The 20,085-nt window shown below is 40.8% G+C and overlaps 1 protein-coding gene across 1 annotated transcript in view; it reads right to left on the minus strand.

The window, feature by feature from the left end:
• Positions 1 to 224: 224 nt before the first annotated feature.
• The window catches only part of LOC132835108 (wings apart-like protein homolog), a 208,926-nt gene continuing 189,065 nt past the window's right edge, over positions 225 to 20,085 (minus strand). The window contains exons 15-19 of the mRNA XM_060854428.1: positions 18,581 to 18,742; positions 17,138 to 17,342; positions 8,640 to 8,728; positions 7,872 to 7,967; positions 225 to 5,404 (exon numbers count right to left, since the gene is read on the minus strand). Of these exons, the coding sequence (XP_060710411.1) occupies positions 5,339 to 5,404; positions 7,872 to 7,967; positions 8,640 to 8,728; positions 17,138 to 17,342; positions 18,581 to 18,742 (618 nt within the window). The 3' untranslated portion in view covers positions 225 to 5,338. The remainder of the gene's footprint in view (positions 5,405 to 7,871; positions 7,968 to 8,639; positions 8,729 to 17,137; positions 17,343 to 18,580; positions 18,743 to 20,085) is intronic.

Below are 20,085 nucleotides of genomic sequence, written 5' to 3' on the forward strand. Positions count from 1 at the left end.
GATTTTGTACAACCAATTCCATAGATTAACATTTCCTGGAGAAGCTTGGACATCACAAGATTTTAAACATTCCCATCAGATGACGAACATAGAAAATAGGCTTCTCTGAAGACAACCACTGAATAAGGTAACTGGCACTATACAACATAAAATTTCAATATATACCTAAAACCAAAGCTGGCTGCAGCAATTAGAAACACACTCAAAAGAACCAGTGTTAAATATCTATTGTCTTCAATCCAAAATTAAACTCAAATTGCAACTGATTTAAACTATTAAAAGTATCTTGACATAATACATGGCTTTAAAGTATCAGAGCCAAATCTCTGATTTGAGAAGTACAGTTGATAAAAAATATTTATAAAAACTTAAAAACATCTGGATGACTAGAGACCAACATTCACAAGAAGTCAAGAACAATGATAGAAACTGTGTTCAAACTGCTCTCAGATTTGAAGAACTAACTCAAGGTGAAATGCAAGTAAGGCTGTGACCTCATCACAAGCAGTCTGGAGCAGCCATGGCATTTAAAACAAACCGCACAATTTACTTTTATAACTAGGGTAAGGAACATTACATACACGTACACAATGTGATCAGTGTATTGCTTAAAATAAGACTCATGTCATGCTAAATCCTGAAAGAAACACCATGAATGTTGAACATCTGCTAACACAGCTGAAGTAAACTGTGAGTAACAGGACAGTTGAAACCTCAGAGTTGGTCTGTAATAGGAAACCTAGTTCCAAGCAATCATTGAATAAAAAGTCAGAAACTGCTTCAGCAAATGCTGTAAAGGATGCTTCATTCCCTCACTAAATACCCAACGGTTTCACTAACACAGATGCACTGCACAAACAGAAATGTACATGTAACAGTCAAGCCAGCACTATGCAGCTTAAATCTAGATTAGTCAAGGTCAAGTTGTGATCATCTGTACAAAATCAGGAAATATTTTATCAAGAAACATGAACAGCAGTGAAGAAAAGTAACAATAAGTGGGCTGTTCATGGAAGATGGTACTGACATGGCTGGAATTCGGCAAGGCAACCTTAAAACACTCACTAAAAAAATGCAAGACAGTGTTAAACGCCTCTGCCTTGATCCCATGTGCGCCTGTCTTGAATCAAAGACCTGGACATTAGACCAATCCATCTAACGGTTAAGTTACCCAAGGACTGGCATACTTGCTGCTCCTCCTTGGCCAGAAGCTGATGACAGGTTTGAACACACACCCCTCCTGACCTTCAATCTATTGTGAAATTAGACAAGTAGGAATACATCCTTTTAAGAGAGATAATAAGTTAAGAAAGCAAACCATCCAGTTGACTTGGATAAATCGCGACTTTTAACTAAAAGATTCTTTGTGCAAGTTCAGTCCAGACAGTTGCTGATAGATATTGAGCACAGACTATACACTCACCTGTCAAAAAGACAGGGCAATAAATAGAATTTGTAGAGTATTCTTCACAGATCTCCCAAGCTTGATAATGAGCAGTAACAATGCAAGCCACAAGTGTAGCACTGGAGACTTATGATTAGGTGAAAATAAAGACAGGAAGCAAAACAGATTGGGAAGCATGGAGAAAGGAATATAAATTTTGTGATATATTATCTGCATAGTTCTTACGGCCCTGAATAAAATAACCTTCCTGACCAACAGCCATAGAGAGGTAAAGCTTCTCAGCCAGCCTTAGATGTTATCAGAAGTTGAAGATTGATTAAACAGCAGTGAAAAGATCTGGCTCAGAGATGTAGAGTCAAGTTCTAGAAGGTTTGAGAATTGCCACATGACCTCTCCAGGATGATCTCCAGGAGGTGATTTGATAGTTTTAGATGAAAATTCAAGCAGAAATGTTCCCTGTGCTTTCGGGTGAGATGTCACTGGAGGAATGGAACACTTTTGCACTTTTTGGCATACATCATCAAAATGGAGACGACACAGGTCAGCAACAGTTAAGGAAAGTCAAAATAAACTCAATTCTCCATCCACATTTTTACCTTTATTCCAATTTTAAGCGCATTCCCTATTGCACAGGAATTGGACATTTCCACTTGTCCAACCAACTTCCTTTATCAAAGAAGCTGCATCCAAAGCCGATTTGTTGCCAAGCTATGAGCAGCTTTTTGCAACATTTATTTTAGAGGGCCACATACAGAAATAAAATGCTCATAGTATCCTGGAAAGCAGAATATATCAGTTTGAATGTGTGCCCCATTGGTCTTGGCTTGGTTTTAACTTGTTCCCAAGGTTAAAATGTTGTACCACCTCCTGGTCTTCTTCAGCTTTTAATTCATATCAACTGTAGCCACTGGGAGAGGACGAAGATCTCTGGTCAAATACATACCAGGCTCTCAGCAATTTGCAAAACAATTTGTCTTCTTTTCTGTTACTGTTGATTATCAATTATTAATCACCATTAAAAATCCAGATACTGCAAGGCTAAATGAACTACTGATACACTTCCCATTCAGTAAAAGCAACAATTAAAATTCCTACTTTTTTCAGAAAATTAAAACAAATTTACAAAATGGGTAGGATTGAACTGGGTTGATCAGCATGGAGGTCAAGGTACTTCCTAAATCATATCCCAATTCTTCAGTGATTGGAGTTCCACAATGAAATAATTAATACCTTTAATCATTTACAAAGAACACTGAAATGTCAGCATGGAAACATGGCGCGCTCCTACCTCACCAACCCATAGCAACTAGCTCCTTCCAATCACGTCAAAGAAAAAGCATTTCTATTCAGAAAGGCCACTGTATCCAGAATTACTAGCAGTATGAGGACAGCAAGGCTAAACGTTTGTATGGAGTTTTGTTAAAGGTGGTGAGGCTGCAGGCTATCAATCTCAATGGAAAGTCTCACCACAAGAACAGAACCCAAAATCCACTACACATTTTCTATGCCTCATCTACATCAGCATTCAGTGCCCACTGCAGTCTGAGCCCCAATGGAGGTCCTAGCTGACATTTCTGCAATGGATAAGCAGGGGCAAAATGGGCCCATCTGTTGAAAGTTGAAATGTAGATATAATCTCAGAATTGAGTCAGAACAAAATTTTTCCATATATGTGACATCTGATGACAGAGACAGCGTTTGGAGTCTGAAATGGTAATCTCCCACATCACGACTTACATTCTGAAGCAAATACCAGGGAAGAATCATCTGTTAATTTTTGCACTAAGCTTCCCTTCATATTTGCCTTTTGGAATAGTCCAATTTGTTTCTGTCAGTGTCAAAATCAAACTGGCTACAATCTAGAAGATTGATCAATTAAAACAATTTGTGCTGGTAAAGGTGGCTAGGGGCTGACAAACAGAACAATCAGCTTTTATAGCACTAACCATCTCATATGACCATAGACCGATGTCTGTCAATTTAGATTTGTCCCAAATCAAGGACTTAAATGCAGCTTAACACTTGATCGCTGCAAATGGAGGAATTTATTTAATGGTGAACATTACAGCCTTAAGGACGTATGGGAATTTGTTATTTAAATCTTGTAGAAAGAAAGCCATTAACTTCAGAATAAACCATGCAAAAATTTCAACATGGCTATTGGTATATCTACCACAGACGACAATTCAACTCCACTGCATACCCTGCAACACCTCTCCCTACTACATCAGTTTGATCGGAAAATTAAGGCGCATCTATGCTCTCAACTGTCTTCTGGGTTGTGAAGAGCCTGTATTGTGAACTTGTTATCATCTAAATTCAGGAGAGAGACAGAAGAGAGAATTGAGTGATAGTAGAGAAGGCACATGCTGATGACTATCGCTTCTACTCTGCAAGATTGTCCTGTGTCCTAAAATATCAATCTACGAGGTGAAATTCCTCCTCCGAAAAAAATTCATTCAACAAGATCGGTTTTCACCAGCCCTGGTCTCAAGTCAATTCTCTAAAGGAAAGATAATTTTCAGTGAAACTCAAGTTATTAAAGAAATCAAGAACCTGAATTTGCATTCCTCATACCAGTGCTTTCTCCTCTCCCGTTTTGACTATTTCCTGGACTTGATACAATTGCAGACAGGAATTCTCTCCATTAGAGAAAATATTTGTGAAGAAAAAAATCAACATGGTTTTACTCCAGTGTTTGAACTCTCAGTTGTTTCTGGATGGCTTTCAGTGATGTTAACGTAGTCAGACTTAAACAGTCCAGGGAAGCAACATTTCCAAAGTGAAAGCAAAGACTAGTCACAATCCAAACTTGGCAACTGAATATTGAAGGATAGAAGTTGATATTTCAGCAGCATTCTCGCAGTGATCCTGAATCAGGAATCTTGTCTGTCCATTTTTCCATGGCCCCATTGATTCTCCAGCCCTTGGTAACTGAATACCAAATGGGAATGAGTCACAGCTGCTATGTTTTTCCAACTGAACTTGGGCATGATCTTACTTTAGGATAAATACCATTTTAACTGAAAAATCACATCCAAGTAGTAATGTAACAGTATTCCTGACCAATCCAGATTACCATTGACAGTTTAATACAAGCCATTCATTTTAGTACAAGCTAAACAGACCAGAGGATTAAACTAGTCTCATCAACATTTATAATCATTATATATTCTGTATTAAACAACTCTATATATAGACCATGAGTCAAAACGTAAACAGCTCAATCTGTTCAGCTTGTAGTAAAGCAAATAACCATTCCAGGGGGTTGAGAGACATCTCTGGTGGCGGAAGAATTTGTTGCCAAGCCAGCACCACTTCATATTCATATTCATAACAGGGGTTACCATACACAGTGTCTGCATTAATGAGGTAACCATATAAAAACATGTGGTGCAAGACTTATTCCATAGCCACACTAGTGACATAACATTTGATGAATGAAAAAGCACAAATGGACATTGTCAGATGACAATGTCATTACTATGATTTTGAAGACTGACCTTGCAGGATCTCCAGACCAAAACAACAGGATGATTGTAACCCTGCATGGATATGGGATAATTAGGCCGATATAGCAAACATCACATCTATCCCAGAGACTAAACAAAGCACATGCCATTCATCCTCAGATCTGCCTTTGCTCATTTCACTCAACCAGACAGATCTGGTGAATTCAGTCAAGCTCTGCTTGGTTTGGTCAGACTATGCAATGGCCATAGTTTCCTTCAGAAGCAAAGTCACTGACAAAGCAGGTGTGGGTTCCTTTGGAGCTTTCCTCTTTTGGGAAAGGGGTGCTTTTTTGGGACTGTTGGGAAGGAGAAGAGGAAAGAGGAGGAGAGGAGAAAGACCAGGTTCTGTCCACAAGAACTGGTTGGTGACAGAGGGGTTAACTCCAAGGGACAGAGCACAGCAGCACAAGCTCATTGTCCTTTAGCAGTGATCCAAATATTCAATTACTCGAGAGATGGACTTCTGTCCTGTCGTTCCCACAGCGCACTAAAGGAGAGGAAACAGAAGACACATGGTGATCAATTTCAGGCTGTTGACCAATACATAGTTATTTGTAAGAGACTCCACGTTCTCATAACAAACCTGTTCTATCTGACTGTAACATTTAAGATACAAAACATATTGGGAGGATATTGTGGCAGATATTTTAGCTGTAAAATGAACGCAATTAAATCTGTACAGTTGTTATATTCATCAAGAGATTAGTCTAGGAAACTTGGTAGTACTTTCGTGAAACCCACTTCAAGGGCATTTTTAGAATTTCCTTTATCAAGAATCAGATTTTCCACTTAAAGGGTCAGTGATGCACAGAACTCTTCTGCAGAGAGCTATTAAGACTGGGTCAGACAGCTTTTTGATTGACCAGGAAAGTCAAGGATGACAAGAACAGACAAGAAAGTGGAGTCAAGTCCAAAATTAGATCAGCCATGATCTGAATGAATGGCTGAGCAGGCATGTGGGGCTGGATGTCTTAGTCCTGTTAGAGCATAAAAAAACACAGAAACAGACCCTTCGGTCCAATTAATCTATGCTGCCCACAATCCCAAACTAAACTAGTCCCACCTGCCTGTGTTGGATAACAGCCCTCCAAACCTTTCCTATGCGTGAACTTATCTAAATGTCTTTTAAATGTTGTAACTGTACCCACATGTACCCACTTCCTCTGGAAATTCATTCCACACACAAACCATACTGTGTAAACAATTTCCACCATGTCTTTTCTAAATCTTTCTCCTCTCACCTTAAAATTATCCCCCATGGTCTGGAAAAAGACACCTGTCATTCACCTTATCTACACCCCTCAACCTCCTACGCTCCAGTTCAAAAAAAAGTCACAGTCTATCCCGCCTTTCCTTATAACTCAAATCCTTCATTCCTGGCAACATCCTAGTAAACCTCTAAATCCTTTCCAGCTTAATAACATCTTTCCTGTAACAAGGAGACCAGAGCTGGACACAGAATTCCAGACAAAGCCTCACAAATATACTTCACAACCACAACACAATACTCCAGCTCCTATACTCAAAAGGCCTGAGCAATGAAGGCAAGCATGTTAACCACCTTCTTAACCACCCGATCTTATGTGATGCAAACTTCAAAGAATTATGTACCTAATCCTAGGTCTTTCTGTTCGACACCACCACCCAAAGCCCTATTTTTCATTGTGCAGGCTTTTTAGCTTTGCTTGTTCTACCAAAATGCAATATCACACATTTATCCAAATTGAACTCCATCTGCCATTCTTCAGTCCACTGACTCAATCAATTACGATCTTTTTGTAATCTGAGATAACCTTCTTCACTGACCGCTACATCACCAATCCTTGCTCCTATTTCTCATGTTCCATAAACTGATTTGAGAAGTATCGGTACACAGTAGTAAAATAGATTTACTCTTGTTGATCAGAGTCACCTAGAAACCTTGACACACATTGTCTCCCAGTCATTATGGAGCTTCTCTTGCTGCACTGTCTAAATGCAGCTTCACTGGGATACAGATTTGATTCTTAAGGTGAAGACAATGAAGGAAGCTGTATGACCCGTCATGCCAGAATATCACCTGGAGGTGAACAGGAGGCGAAAACACTTTAATAATTGTTTGAATGCAGCATCTTAATCACAATCTCTAGAACTGGCTACTCGAACAGATGCACTTACTCTAATCAATATCTAGTCTCTTAATAGTCATTAGTATTTCTGAAATCTTTCAACCTTTAAATAATAAGTTGAAAATCCCAGCTTATGAGTCATATTTGCTTTCTGGGGCAATTGACACTAACTCCAGTACAAAGTTAGGGCTATCAGAAGATCTTGCTGCTTAATCTTTTGAAACCCATCCAAAATGAGTAAGGATGAGAGAGAGAGAGAGAGAGAGAGAGAGAGAGAGAGAGGGAGAGAGAGAGAGAGAAAGAGAGAGAAAGAGAGAGAGTCCTAATGAAGTGAAATATCAACCTTCACTTCCAGCTCACTAACCAACCACATGCCCCCCTTCCCTGGGTAACTGACCACATTACCAAAACATTTGACATTAGAGTCCTGGCAAAAAGTGCCACTTGGCTGGCAAGGAGATTTTCCTGCTGATGTAATAAAGACAAAAAACTCAGAAGATACAAAAGTAACTGCTGCTTCATGGGAATTTTGGCCATCATTCCCCTGAATTAGGTCTGCAATCATATCAGACACGACCTTATTGAATGACTCAGTAGACTCGAGGGGATAAATGGTCTTTTCTGCTTCTAATTCACATACCATTATGGTCTACCAAGGCTTTGTTAACAATGTCTGCTATACAGCTGTGATAGTGAAAAGAGGCACAGAAAACAAGGATAGCATTTCACATCTCCGGATATATTCCAGATTCAAGCACTTTTGTGCTTCACACAAAAGGGCAGCACCAATTTCCAACAACACCAAAATAAAAATCTGCCACTATCACTTGAACAACTGTCACTTACCGTAAGATTCATGAAATTTAAAAATTTATGCAACATCTCAGTCATAATTGAGAAATCTCCTTCAGGTAAAAGCTCTCTCACAGTTGTGACATTCACCTATAAGAACAAAGACTCCAATAAGATTCAGGGCAGTGTTAGGTATAGAAAGGCTAGGCAGATTGCACTTCTATAATTGGTAAACTTCTAGAATTGGTCATTCTTAGGGGACTTGTCAGTCTTTTCTGTCTGGGAAGGTCTAGGAGTAGAAGGCATAATCTCAGAATATGGGGTGTCCAGTTAGGATAGAGAGGAGGACAAATTTCTTTTGGGGAAGTGAATGTGTGAAGTTCTTTATCACAAAGACCTGTCGACACTGGGTCATTCAGAATATTCAACTTCTAATAGCAAAGGAATTGAAAGAAAAAGTCAGGGAAGTGTAATTGAGAATTATCACATCTTATAAATGTTTCAGTGAATCAATTCAGAACATGACTACTGTGAACTGCACCAGGTCTAATAGACTTTGGGCATCGGATGTCAGAGGGGGGCCAGGATACTAATGAACGGCCTGTCAATGCTGTCCAGGCAACATGACAGAAGTGGACCCAAAATCTGTACTAACAAGATGGCAAATGTAATTACTGACAACTGCCCCCAAACAAAGGCACAAATTTGTTGCACACTCCACACATCATGGCAGAATAGCCCATTTAAGGTTTTTAAAAAATTACAAAGCACAAAACAAGTTTTGAATCAAAACTCTCTCTGGAGGGTGACGCTGTTACTCACTGGACTTTCTTGACAGAGGCAGCCGAGAAGCAGTGCTGTGTAAGAGGCCACGATGCAGTCCTCCATGTGCTTTCCAGCATGCTGCAAGGCTGCAAAAGAAAATACAATTTACATGGATATTTTTCACCAACGTGCACTTGTGCTGCTGGATCTGGGGGAAGCACAGGTGAGAATGTTGAGGGACAAGGGTAAAGAAGTTAAGATCTTTAGATTTCAAATAAAGGTACCAAAACATTAGTAAACAACTGCAAGCCAAATAGATAAAACGGATCTGACTAATCCTGTAGACCTGCAGAGAATTTCCAGTGATGAGAGGGTGTAAAATTTATGTGCAATATATATTAATTTATCTTCGAGGTGGAAAGAGTGTTGGGTAATTCTCTGAAAGGTTTTCTTAAAAAAAGAGTCGTGTCTCTTTGAAATATTGCCTAAATCTAGCATATGGTCTTAAAGCAGACAACAGTGGATCCTGTGTGTTACTGGAAAGGTGTTAGGTTAGATTGGGATGTCTGGTCAGCGCAGATGAGTTGACCAGAGGGTCTGTTTCCATGTTGCATGATTCTATCATACGCAGGCAAAAAAAATGTTTACAAGAATCTAGGGTTGAGTACATTTTTAATGCAGAAGACACCAGTGTTGAGATCTGAAGGAAATTTAAATTTGTCTCCTAGATGGAATTCAGGGAAGTACATTAAACAAGTCATGTCAAAACAAGTCATGTCAAAACAGTTTTAGTTGGTAAAACGTCCAACCAGAATAATTTGGTTTGAAATTTGGTTAGTCATAGAGATGTACAGCACAGAAACAGACCCTTCTGTTCAACTTGCCCATGCTGACCAGATACTCTGACTTCATCCAGTCCCATTTGCCATATGCACTTGGCCCATAGCCCTCCAAACCCTTCCTATTCACATACCCATCCAGATGCCTTTTAAATGTTGTAACTGTACCAGCCTCCACCACTTCCTCTGGAAGCTCATTCCATTCACATATTCCTTATGCATGGAAAAATTGCTCCTTATGTCTCTCTTAAATCTTTCCCCTCTCACCTTAAAACTATGCGCTCTACTTCTGGACTCCCCCAACCCAGGGAACTGACCATGGCTATTCACTCTATCCATGATCATCATAATTATGTAAAGCTCTCTCAGGTTTATAAATGGCCAGAGAACACAAAATAAACTATAATCTGAAAAAGTAGTGCCTAACGAAGGACACAGCTCAAAGTTTGGGCAATAAGGTAACAATCAATGTGGATCCATTTTCATGGCCTTTATTAGAACTGAGAAAGTTTAGGCTTTCAGATATATGAAAAGTTCATGTTGGTACATTTGGAAAGGATCCATCAAATCGTGTCCAGAATCAATGAGAAAGAAATCGTAGCAAGTTAGTGAGGCAGAAACTTAAGAATTGAAATAGGATTTTTAGTTTCTCTGGACTCGAGCCTCTGTAATAGTTAGTGTCAGGAAACAGGTGAAAACTTTGTTTTGCTATTTTTAAAGATAAATATAGCCATCTTCTATATTTAAATATATTGTATTTCTTCTTTTACCTCAAACTTCCATTATTAAAGACAATTGGCAGCCTTGTGTGAAAATGTGTCAGTAACTAACCACCTTTTTAACGATTTGTTATAAAATGATCTGTCAAGGAGGAGAAAGTGAGGACTGCAGATGCTGGAGATCAGAGTCGAGTGTAATGCTGGTAAAGCGCAACAGGTCAGGCAGCATCCGAGGAGCAGGAGAAATCTACATTCCCTTGATCAGGAGTCCTGATGAAGGGCTTCTGCTGGAAACTTCAATTTCTCCTGCTCTTTAGATGTTGCCTGACATGCTGTGCTTATCCAGCACCATACACACAACAGATGATCCATCGAGTCATGGTTCATTCTAGGATCAGATGGTATACTTTCCTTTATCGGTCAATATTTATCCTCAATATGCAGGTGGACTGGGTAAATAATGTTGCCAGTGGATCCAAAGAAAGGGACTTCATGGAATGCTTACTGGATGGCTTTTTGGAACAGCTTGTCATGGAGCCCACAAGGGAGCAGGCTATTCTGGACCTAGTGCTTTGTAATGAACCAGACTTTATAAAAGATCTTAAAGTAAGGGAACCCTTAGGAAGCAGCGATCATAATATGGTAGAGTTCAGTCTGCAGTTTGAAAGAGAGAAGGCAAAATCAGATGTAATGGTGTTACAGTTAAATAAAGGTAATTATGAGGGCATGAGAGAGGAACTGACGAAAATAGACTGGAAGCAGAGGTTAGTGGGAAAGACAGTAGAGCAAAAATGGCAGGAGTTTGTGGGTATAATTGAGGACACTGTACAGAGGTACATCCCCAAGAAAAGAAAGATTAACCAGGGAGGGATTAGACAGCCATGGCTGACAAAGGAAGTCAGGAAATGTATTAAAAGAAAGAGAGATCCTATAAAGTGGCTAAGAGCAGTGGGAAATCAGAAGATTGGGAAGGCTATAAAAACAAACAGAGGATAACAAAGAGAGAAACGAGGAAGGAGAGGATCAAATATGAAGGCAGGCTAGCCAGTAATATTAGAAATGATAGTAAAAGTTTCTTTCAATACATAAGAAACAAACGACAGGCAAAAGTAGACATTGGGCCACTTTAAACTGATGCTGGAAGCCTAGTGATGGGAGATAAGGAAATAGCAGGAGACCTTAACAAATACTTTGCGACAGTTTTCACAGTGGAAGATATGAGTAATATCCCAACAATTAAATGGAGTCATGGGGCTGAGTTGGGTATGGTTACTGTTACAAAAGAGAAAGTGCTAGAAAAGCTAAAAGGTCTTAAAATTGATAAATCTTCTGGCCCCGATGGAATAATCCTAGAGTTCTGAGAGAGGTGGCTGAGGAAATAGCAGAGGTATTGGTTGAGATCTTTCAAGAGTCACTGGAGTCAGGGAAAGTCCTGGTTGACTGGAAGATCGCTGTTGGAACCCCCTTGTTCAAGAAAGGATCAAGACAAAAGATGGAAAATTACAGGCCAATTAGCCTAATCTCGGTTGTTGGTAAAATTCTAGAATCCATCATTAAGGATGAGGTTTCTAAATTCTTGGAAGAGCAGAGTCTGATTAGAACAAGTCAGCATGGATTTAGTAAGGGGAGGTCGTGCCGGACAAACCTGTTGGAATTCTTTGAAGAGGTGACAAGTAGGTTAGACCAGGGAAACCCAGTGGATGCAGTCTGTCTAGACTTCCAAAAGGCCTTTGATAAGGTGCCACACAGGAGGCTGCTGAGCAAGGTGAGGCCCCATGGGGTTCGAGGTGAGCTACTGGTATGGATTGAGGATTGGCTGTCTGACAGAAGGCAGAGAGTTGGGATAAAAGGTTCTTTTTTTGGAATGGCAGCCAGTGACAAGCGGTGTCCCGCAGATTTCAGTGTTGGGGCCGCAGCTGTTCACATTATATATTAATGATCTGGATGAAGGGACTGGGGGCATTCTCGCAAAGTTTGCCGATGATACGAAGTTAGGTGGACAGGCAGGTAGTACTGAGGAAGTGGGGAGGCTGCAGAAGGATCTAGACAGTTTGGGAGAGTGGTCCAGGAAATGGCTGATGGAATTCAACGTGAGCAAATGCGAGGTCTTGCACTTTGGAAAAAAGAATAAAAGCATAGACTACTTTCTAAACGGTGAGAAAATTCGTAAAGCCAAAGTACAAAGGGATCTGGGAGTGCTGGTCGAGGATTCTCTAAAGGTAAACATGCAGGTTGAGTCCGTGATTAAGAAAGCGAATGCAATGTTGTCACTTATCTCAAGAGGGTTGGAATATAAAAGTACTGTTGTGCTCCTGAGACTTTATAAAGCTCTGGTTAGGCCCCATTTGGAGTACTGTGTCCAGTTTTGGTCCCCACACCTCAGGAAGGACATACTGGCACTGGAACGTGTCCAGCGGAGATTCACACGGATGATCCCTGGAATGGTAGGTCTATCATACGAGGACTGGCTGAGGATCCTGGGATTGTATTCATTGGAGTTTAGAAGATTAAGGGCAGACTTAATAGAAACTTACAACATAATACATGGCTTGGAAAGGGTGGACACTAGGAAATTGTTTCCGTTAGGCAAGGAGACTAGGACCCGTGGACACAGCCTTAAAATTAGAGGGGGTCAATTCAGAACAGAAATGCAGAGACATTTCTTCAGCCAGAGAGTGGTGGGCCTGTGGAATTCATTGCCGCAGAGTGCAGTGGAGGCCGGGACGCCAAATGTCTTCAAGGCAGAGATTGATAGATTCTTGATGTCTCGAGGAATTAAGGGCTACGGGGAGAATGCGGGTAAGTGGCGTTGAAATGCCCATCAGCCACGATTGATTGGCGGAGTGGACTCAATGGGCCGAATGGCCTTACTTCCACTCCCATGTCTTATGGTCAGAGTCCCGTGTACAGGAGTTGGGAGGTCATGCTGCGACTGTACAGGACATTGGTTAGGCTACTTTTGGAATATTGCATGCAATTCTGGTCTCCTTCCTATCTGAAAGATGTTGTGAAACTTGAAAGGGTTCAGAAAAGATTTCCAAGGATGTTGCCAGGGTTGGAGGATTTGAGCTATAGGGAGAACTGAACAGGCTGGGGCTGTTTTCCCTGGAGAATCGGAGGCTGAGGGGTGATCTTAGAGGTCTACAAAATTATGAGGGGCATGGATAGGGTAAATAGACAAAGTCTTTTCCATGGGGTTGGGGAGTCCACAGCTAGAGGGCATAGGTTTAGGGTGAGAGGGGAAAGATATAAAAGGGACCGAAGGGGCAACTTTTTCATGCAGAGGGTGGTACGTGCATGGAATGAGCTGCCAGAGGAAGTGGTGGGGGCTGGTACAATTGCAACATTTAAAAGGCATTTGGATGGATATATGAATAGGAAGGGTTTGGAGGGATATGGGCCGTGTGCTGGCAGGTGGGACATCTGGTTGGATCGAAGGATTTGTTTCCATGCTGTACATCTCTATGACTCTAATACCATTAGCTGGGATCATAACATCATTATAGACTTCTGAGCAGAAAATGGACTATATCTGTGCTAACTGCATCTGAAAAATAAGTTTCTTCCTGTTTGCTCAGTATTTCCAGACACATTTCCTTCTGAAAAAGAATCAGCTTAATTCTTCCATATGTGGTGGGAGTTACAGTTTGTTTCAGCCATGTGATCCTTCATGCTCTCTGACCAGCTTGTTATCAAATCATGGCCAGAAAACACAAAACAAACCAAATATAATCTGGAAAAAGTAGCACTTACTGAGTTTGGGCAACAAGATGATAAATATTTTTTATGTGCAATCAATATGGACCTATTTTCATGGCCTTAATACAGCAGAGTACAGAATGATCACGCAGTATCACGGCGGTAATACCAAGTATGGAGTCTGGAGAAATGAGAAAGAACTTTGACGATTTCAGAGATTCCACTGATTAACAGCTGGAGAAATCACATTTCCACTTCATTCCTTTGTCCCCAGTGCATTTCACAGCACAGAGTAGCAATGGCTTCCACTTCTCAAAATAGACTGCTTGAGACCAAAGACACAATTACTACAGATGGAATGCACATGGGACAATATTGCCAGCTATCTTGAAGCAAAGAGCCAGAAGGCAATGTCAACATTCATTTAACAAACTTAGCTCCTTTGCCATTGAAAACGTCCCATTTCTCCTACATCATTTGTGGAGGCGTGGCCTTGTTAGTCATAGATAGTATAACGGTGGCTGAGAGAATTTTTGATGAGGACTCATCTACTGAGGTAGTGTAGGCTGAGGTTAGAAACAGATGAGAAGAGGTCACACTGCTTGGAGTTTTTTTTTTAAATTGGACTCCGCAGAGTTCCAGGGAGGTGGAAGAGAGGATTAGCAAAATTATTCTGAGTAGGAGTGAAAGGAACAGGGTGGTCATTACGGGGGACTTTAACTTCCCCAACGTTGACTAGAAATGTAATAGCTCTAGTTCATCGGATGGATCAGTTTTTGTCCAATGTGTACAGGAGGGTTTCCTGACAGTATGTCGAAGGGCCGACAAGAGGGGAGGCCACACTGGATCTGGTGCTTGCTAATGAACCAGGCCAGGTGTTTGATTCAGTTGTAGGTGAGTATTTTGGACAGTGACCATCATTCAGTTACGTTCAGTTTAGCAATGGAAAGGGATGCCACAGGTCAAGAGTTATTGATGGGGCAAGGGCAATTATAATGCGATTAGGCAAGAATTAGGATGCATAGAATGGGTAGCAAAATGCAGGGGAAACAGACAATCGAAATATGGAGCTGATTTAAAGAACAGATATTGCGTGACCTTGATAGGTATGTCCCTGTCAGGCAGGGAGGAAGTGATAATGTTAGGGAACCGTGGTTTACTATAGAAATTGTATCTCTTGTTAAGAAGAAGGAGGAGGCTTATGTGTTGATGAGACAAGATGGTACAGATAAAGCAATGGAGTGTTACAGACCAGCTAGGAAGGATTTAAAAGAGAGAGAGAGTTAAGAGGAGCAAAGAGAGGACACGAGCAGTCTTTAGCAAATAGAATAAAGGAGAACCCTAAAGCTTTCTATAGATATGTGAGGAATAAACGGATGATTAGGGTAGGAATAGGGCTAGTCAAAGACAGAAGTGGGAAGTTGAGTGTGGACCCTGTAGAGAATGGAGAGGTGCTAAATAGACATTTCTCATCGGTGTTCACTCAGTAAAAAGAGAATAATGTAGAGGAGAAGAATGAGGTACGAGATATTAGATGAGAAAGGATCGAGGTTAGTTACACAGGTGTTTTCAATTCTAGAAGGAGTAAAAGTAGACAACTCCATTGGGCTGGATGGGATTTATCCGAGGACTCTCTGGGAAGCTAGGGAGGAGATAGCAGAGCCTTTGGCCTTGATATTTGAGTTGTCATTGTCTACAGGTTTAGTACCAGAGGACTGGAGGATTGCAAATGTTGTGCCGTTGTTCAAGAAGGGCAGCAGAGATGGCCCAGGTAATTATAGACCAGTGAGCCTTACTTCTATTGTAGGAAAGGTTTTGCAAAGGATTATAAGAGATAAGATTTATAATCATCTAGCAACCAACAATTTGATTTCAGATAGTCAACATGGTTTCGTCAAGGGCAGGTTGTGTCTCACAAACCTGAGTTTTTTGAGAAGGTGACCAAGCATGTAGATGAGGGTAGGGCAGTTGACGTGGTATATATGGACTTCAGTAAAGCCTATGATAAGGTTCCACATGGTAGGTTGTTGGAGAAAATTCAGAGATATGGAATTGAGGGTGATTTAGCGGTTTAGATTAGAAACTGGCTTTCTGAAAAAAGGCAGCGAGTGGTGGTTGATGAAAAATATTCAGTCTGGAGTCCAGTTACTAGTGGTGTGCCATAAGGATCTGTTTTGGATCCACTGCTGTTTGTCATTTTTATAAATTACTTAGTTGCAGGCATAGGTGGATGGTTTAGTAAATTTGCAGAAGACACTAAAGTCAGTGGTGTAATGGACAGTTTGGAAGAATGTTACAAGTTGCAGGGGGACTTGGATAAACTGCAGAATTGGGCTGAGATGTGGCAAATGGAGTTCAATGCAGAGAAATGTGAGGTGATTCACTTTGGGAAGAATAACAGGAAGGCAGAGTACTGGGTCAATGAAAAGATTCTTGGCAGTGTGGATGTGCAGAGGGATCTTGGTATCCATATATATAGGTCCCTGAAAGTTGCCACCCAGGTGGTTAGTGCTGTTAAGGAGGCATAGTGTGTTGGGTTTCATTGGTAGAGGGATTGAGTTCTGGAACCGTAATATCATGTTAAAACTATACAAAACTCTGGTGCCGCCACACTTGGAATATTGTGCACAGTTTTGGTTGCTATATTTCGGGAAGGATGTGGAAGCATTGGAAAAGGTACAGAGGAGATTGACCAGGATGTTGCCTGGTCTGGAGGGAATGTCATCTGAAGAAAGGCTGAGAGACTTGGGTCTGTTCTCATTGGAGAGAAGGTGGCTAAGAGGGGATTTGATAGAGACATACAAGATGATCACAGGATTAGATAGGGTAGACAGTGAAAGACTTTTTCCTCGGATGATGACGTCAGCTTGAACGAGAGGGCACAGCTACAAATTGAGGGGTGATAGATTTAAGACAGATGTCAGAGGCAGGTTCCAGGGCATGGAATGCCCTACCTGCTACTGCAGTCAACTCAGCCACATTAGGGAGATTTAAATAATCCCTAGATAAGTACATGGATGATGATGGGACAGTGTAGGGGGACGAGCTGAGAACAGTTCACAGGTCGGCACAACATCGAGGGCCAAAGGGCCTGTTCTGCGCTGTATTGTTCTATGTTCTATTTATTACCAGCCTTATAAAGTGTGGATGAGAAGAATACAAAGAATGAGCACTAGACTTTAATTCAAAGAATGAGCAATAACAAACAAGTACTTTTGAAGCAGCAAGACAGAAACTTCAGGAACTTTATTACAAGGTTTGTGTTATGAATCTCTCATTATTCAAGTGTTTTTCATACCTTTATTCAGGTCAATTTCTTCATCTTCCTCCTCCTTCTTTTCATTCTCGTTCTTGGTCGAGTTTTCTGACTGTATCCATTCCAGAGACCCAGCAGTTTCCTGCCATTGGCCACTCTGGTCCTGAGGTGGCACTGGTGTGTCTTTAATGAAATCATCGGTTTCTGTCTCTGCAAGACGGGCTGCTCGCTCCCGCTGCAGAAACAGCTGACAGAAGAAAACAAACAGATTTCTGTAAAACCAACAGCACGCATACAAAAACCAAGAGCAGACGGGCCACATTGGAAGTCTATAACATATAAGCAGCAAAGAAACTTGCAGAGATACAGATTGGGAGAAATTGTGTTCTCAGAGCAACATATTGAGTTTCTGCAAACATGTGCCAAACATTTTTCTCATTTATAAAATTTGAAATCAAAATAATGAAAGAGTAAAAACAAAAACATTTTCCCCAGTTATTTCCATCTCTATTGCAGATATTCTCCTGGGAACAAGGAACAGAACATCGAAACCCATTGCCTGTATCGAACCCCATTGCCTGTATCGAACATCACTTTGCAAATGCATTTCTGTCAAAGTGCCCTAAAGCTTTGCCAAGAAATTAACTGAGTTTCAAAGTACTCAGACAAGTAACTGGTGGTGCAAGAATTGACCAATTCACTACTGGACGAGTTTAAACACTCAGATTTGATAGCCTCTTGCACACATGTACTTTCTGTCTGAGAATGGATCCTTGGCTGGGCATGCACCATTTTTTTTGATTCTCTTCTTCGAAGGGTAACTCACTACTGCCTCCACAATTAAAACTTTTGGAGGGTTCTGTATTTTTCAAAGATTAGGCACAATCAATCAAAATGGGATGGAATCAATCCGAAAGATCTGACAGATCAGTACAGGAAAGAAAGAGGCCACTTGTCTCAGGCACCAGTGTCTATCATCCACAAGAGTATCATTTCAATCCTCTTCATCTCAACCAGTTGAGGTGGATGACTAAAGTCTGGGAAAGCAGCATTGGACAGCACATTCACCAGTTTTAGGAGCAACTCCTCAGCCCAGTCAGCCGTCTGCACTTTTCAAAATACACACTTATTTCATTGAATCATTGAGATAAAAAATAACTTGTTCATTCAGCCTGAGAAATTGTGATGCAGTTTGATTAGTTCAGGCAGTCAACCACTGAATGAATCAGCACCTCCATAACTTTAAATAAAATTGTCTTCCAGAATAGTTTAACGATAGCTAATTAACCTGCAAATAAGGAGAAGGTGATCTTAGCCTCATTTGATAGCAATTGGAGTTTCCTGGATAGCAAGGCAATGTATCAGAGATAAAGCTCTACCTCGAAGATACCCTCAACTAAGGTTCACTTCATTACGTTTAATTCTTATAAACAGTGTACAGCAAGTCCCTCAGATTTTATGAAACAGATCCCTTATTGTACCCACCTGCACCAAGGCCTCAATAGCTCCCACTTGTCCGTCCATCCTTAAGCTATCGTTTCCATCCACAGCACAGAAAGAGTCAAAGGAGCAAGGTGTTTCCATGTCGACAAGACAATGCCTATTGCGAGCACTATGCTCCACAAGATTAATTAGCAGGCCAAGTCCCTGTGGGAGATAAATGACACAGTCAGTTCTATCATCAAGGAGCACATGAACAGCAGATTCATGGGAACACAACCACCTGAAGATTCCCTCCAAGCCACTCAAGGTTCTGACTTGGAAAGATATCAACCACCCCTTCAGCGTCACCGGGTCAAAAATCCCCAAATTCCTTCCAGAATGGCTTTGCGGGAGCATGTGCACAATGAAATAAGACCTGTGGAAGCTTTTATGGGCTTTTTTTGAATTGCTTTTAATTAAGATTCTATTCTACATTACTCTTATCAGTTTTTTAAAGTCCCATTTGCTGAATCCTAGAATACTCCCTATTAGCCAACAAAAAGTAGTAAGCCTAAGTCTCCTGCTCTAATCTAAATAAAATCATTAACTTCCTTTGATATCCACATTGGACACTCATTCTTTTAAAACACAAAACTTGAGGAATTTATGCTTTTGTAACTGCAGCAGAGCAGAGTTCAATGGGGCAAGAATGGAACCAGCCTGGCCAGACTGGAGCAAAAGGATAATGGGAAAAACTGTAGCTGACAATGGATCACCGTTACTGAGGAGATGGTGGAAGACAAAAGGAAGGCAAACAAATCCAGAACTCCTTGAATGAAAAAGGAGCTGGAAATAAAAATGAAGGAAAAAGAAAAAGCTATGACAGGTGTCAGGTAGAAAATACAACTGGGAACCAGGAGGAATCCTGGGGGTTCAGACAGGAATTGATCAAGCATTCCTTTATCAAGAAGGAGCAAAGAGAGAATATGAAAAAAGACTGATGCCATAAGGGCAGTCCCTAAAGTCTTCTAAAGGCACATCAATTGTAAAAGAACATTAAACGAAGGAATAGAGCCAAGAAGAGATCAAGAAAGGCAATTTACGTACGAAGGCAAGAGATATGCCTGAGGTGTTAAATACTTTCCTCCGCCTTTACCAAAGGGATAAATGCACTCAGGCCAGAGGTTGTGCTGTTACAATAAAGGTTTAAAAATGATAAGGAGCAAGTGCTGGATTGGCTATTGATACTTAAAGTTGATGAGGCACTGGAATGAGATACATCCGAGAATATTTAAGGAAACGAGTGTGGAAATTTCAGGCACATGAGTCATAATCGTTTAGTTTTTATTAGACTAAGAGTAGGTGCCAAAGGCCTGAAGAATTGCAACAATACACACTTGCTCAAGAACAATGACAAGTTCAGTAATAATAGAGCAATCGGTTTAACCTCAGTGGTGGTAAGGATTCCATAAACAATTATTGAGACTAGTGTAATTAGCCAAGTGGAAAAATGGTGGGCTGTTTTGGAGGATAATTTGGATTTTTAAAAGAGAAACCATGTTTGACTA

Source organism: Hemiscyllium ocellatum, chromosome 43 (genome assembly GCF_020745735.1).
Source record: "Hemiscyllium ocellatum isolate sHemOce1 chromosome 43, sHemOce1.pat.X.cur, whole genome shotgun sequence".
NCBI lineage: Eukaryota > Metazoa > Chordata > Chondrichthyes > Orectolobiformes > Hemiscylliidae > Hemiscyllium > Hemiscyllium ocellatum.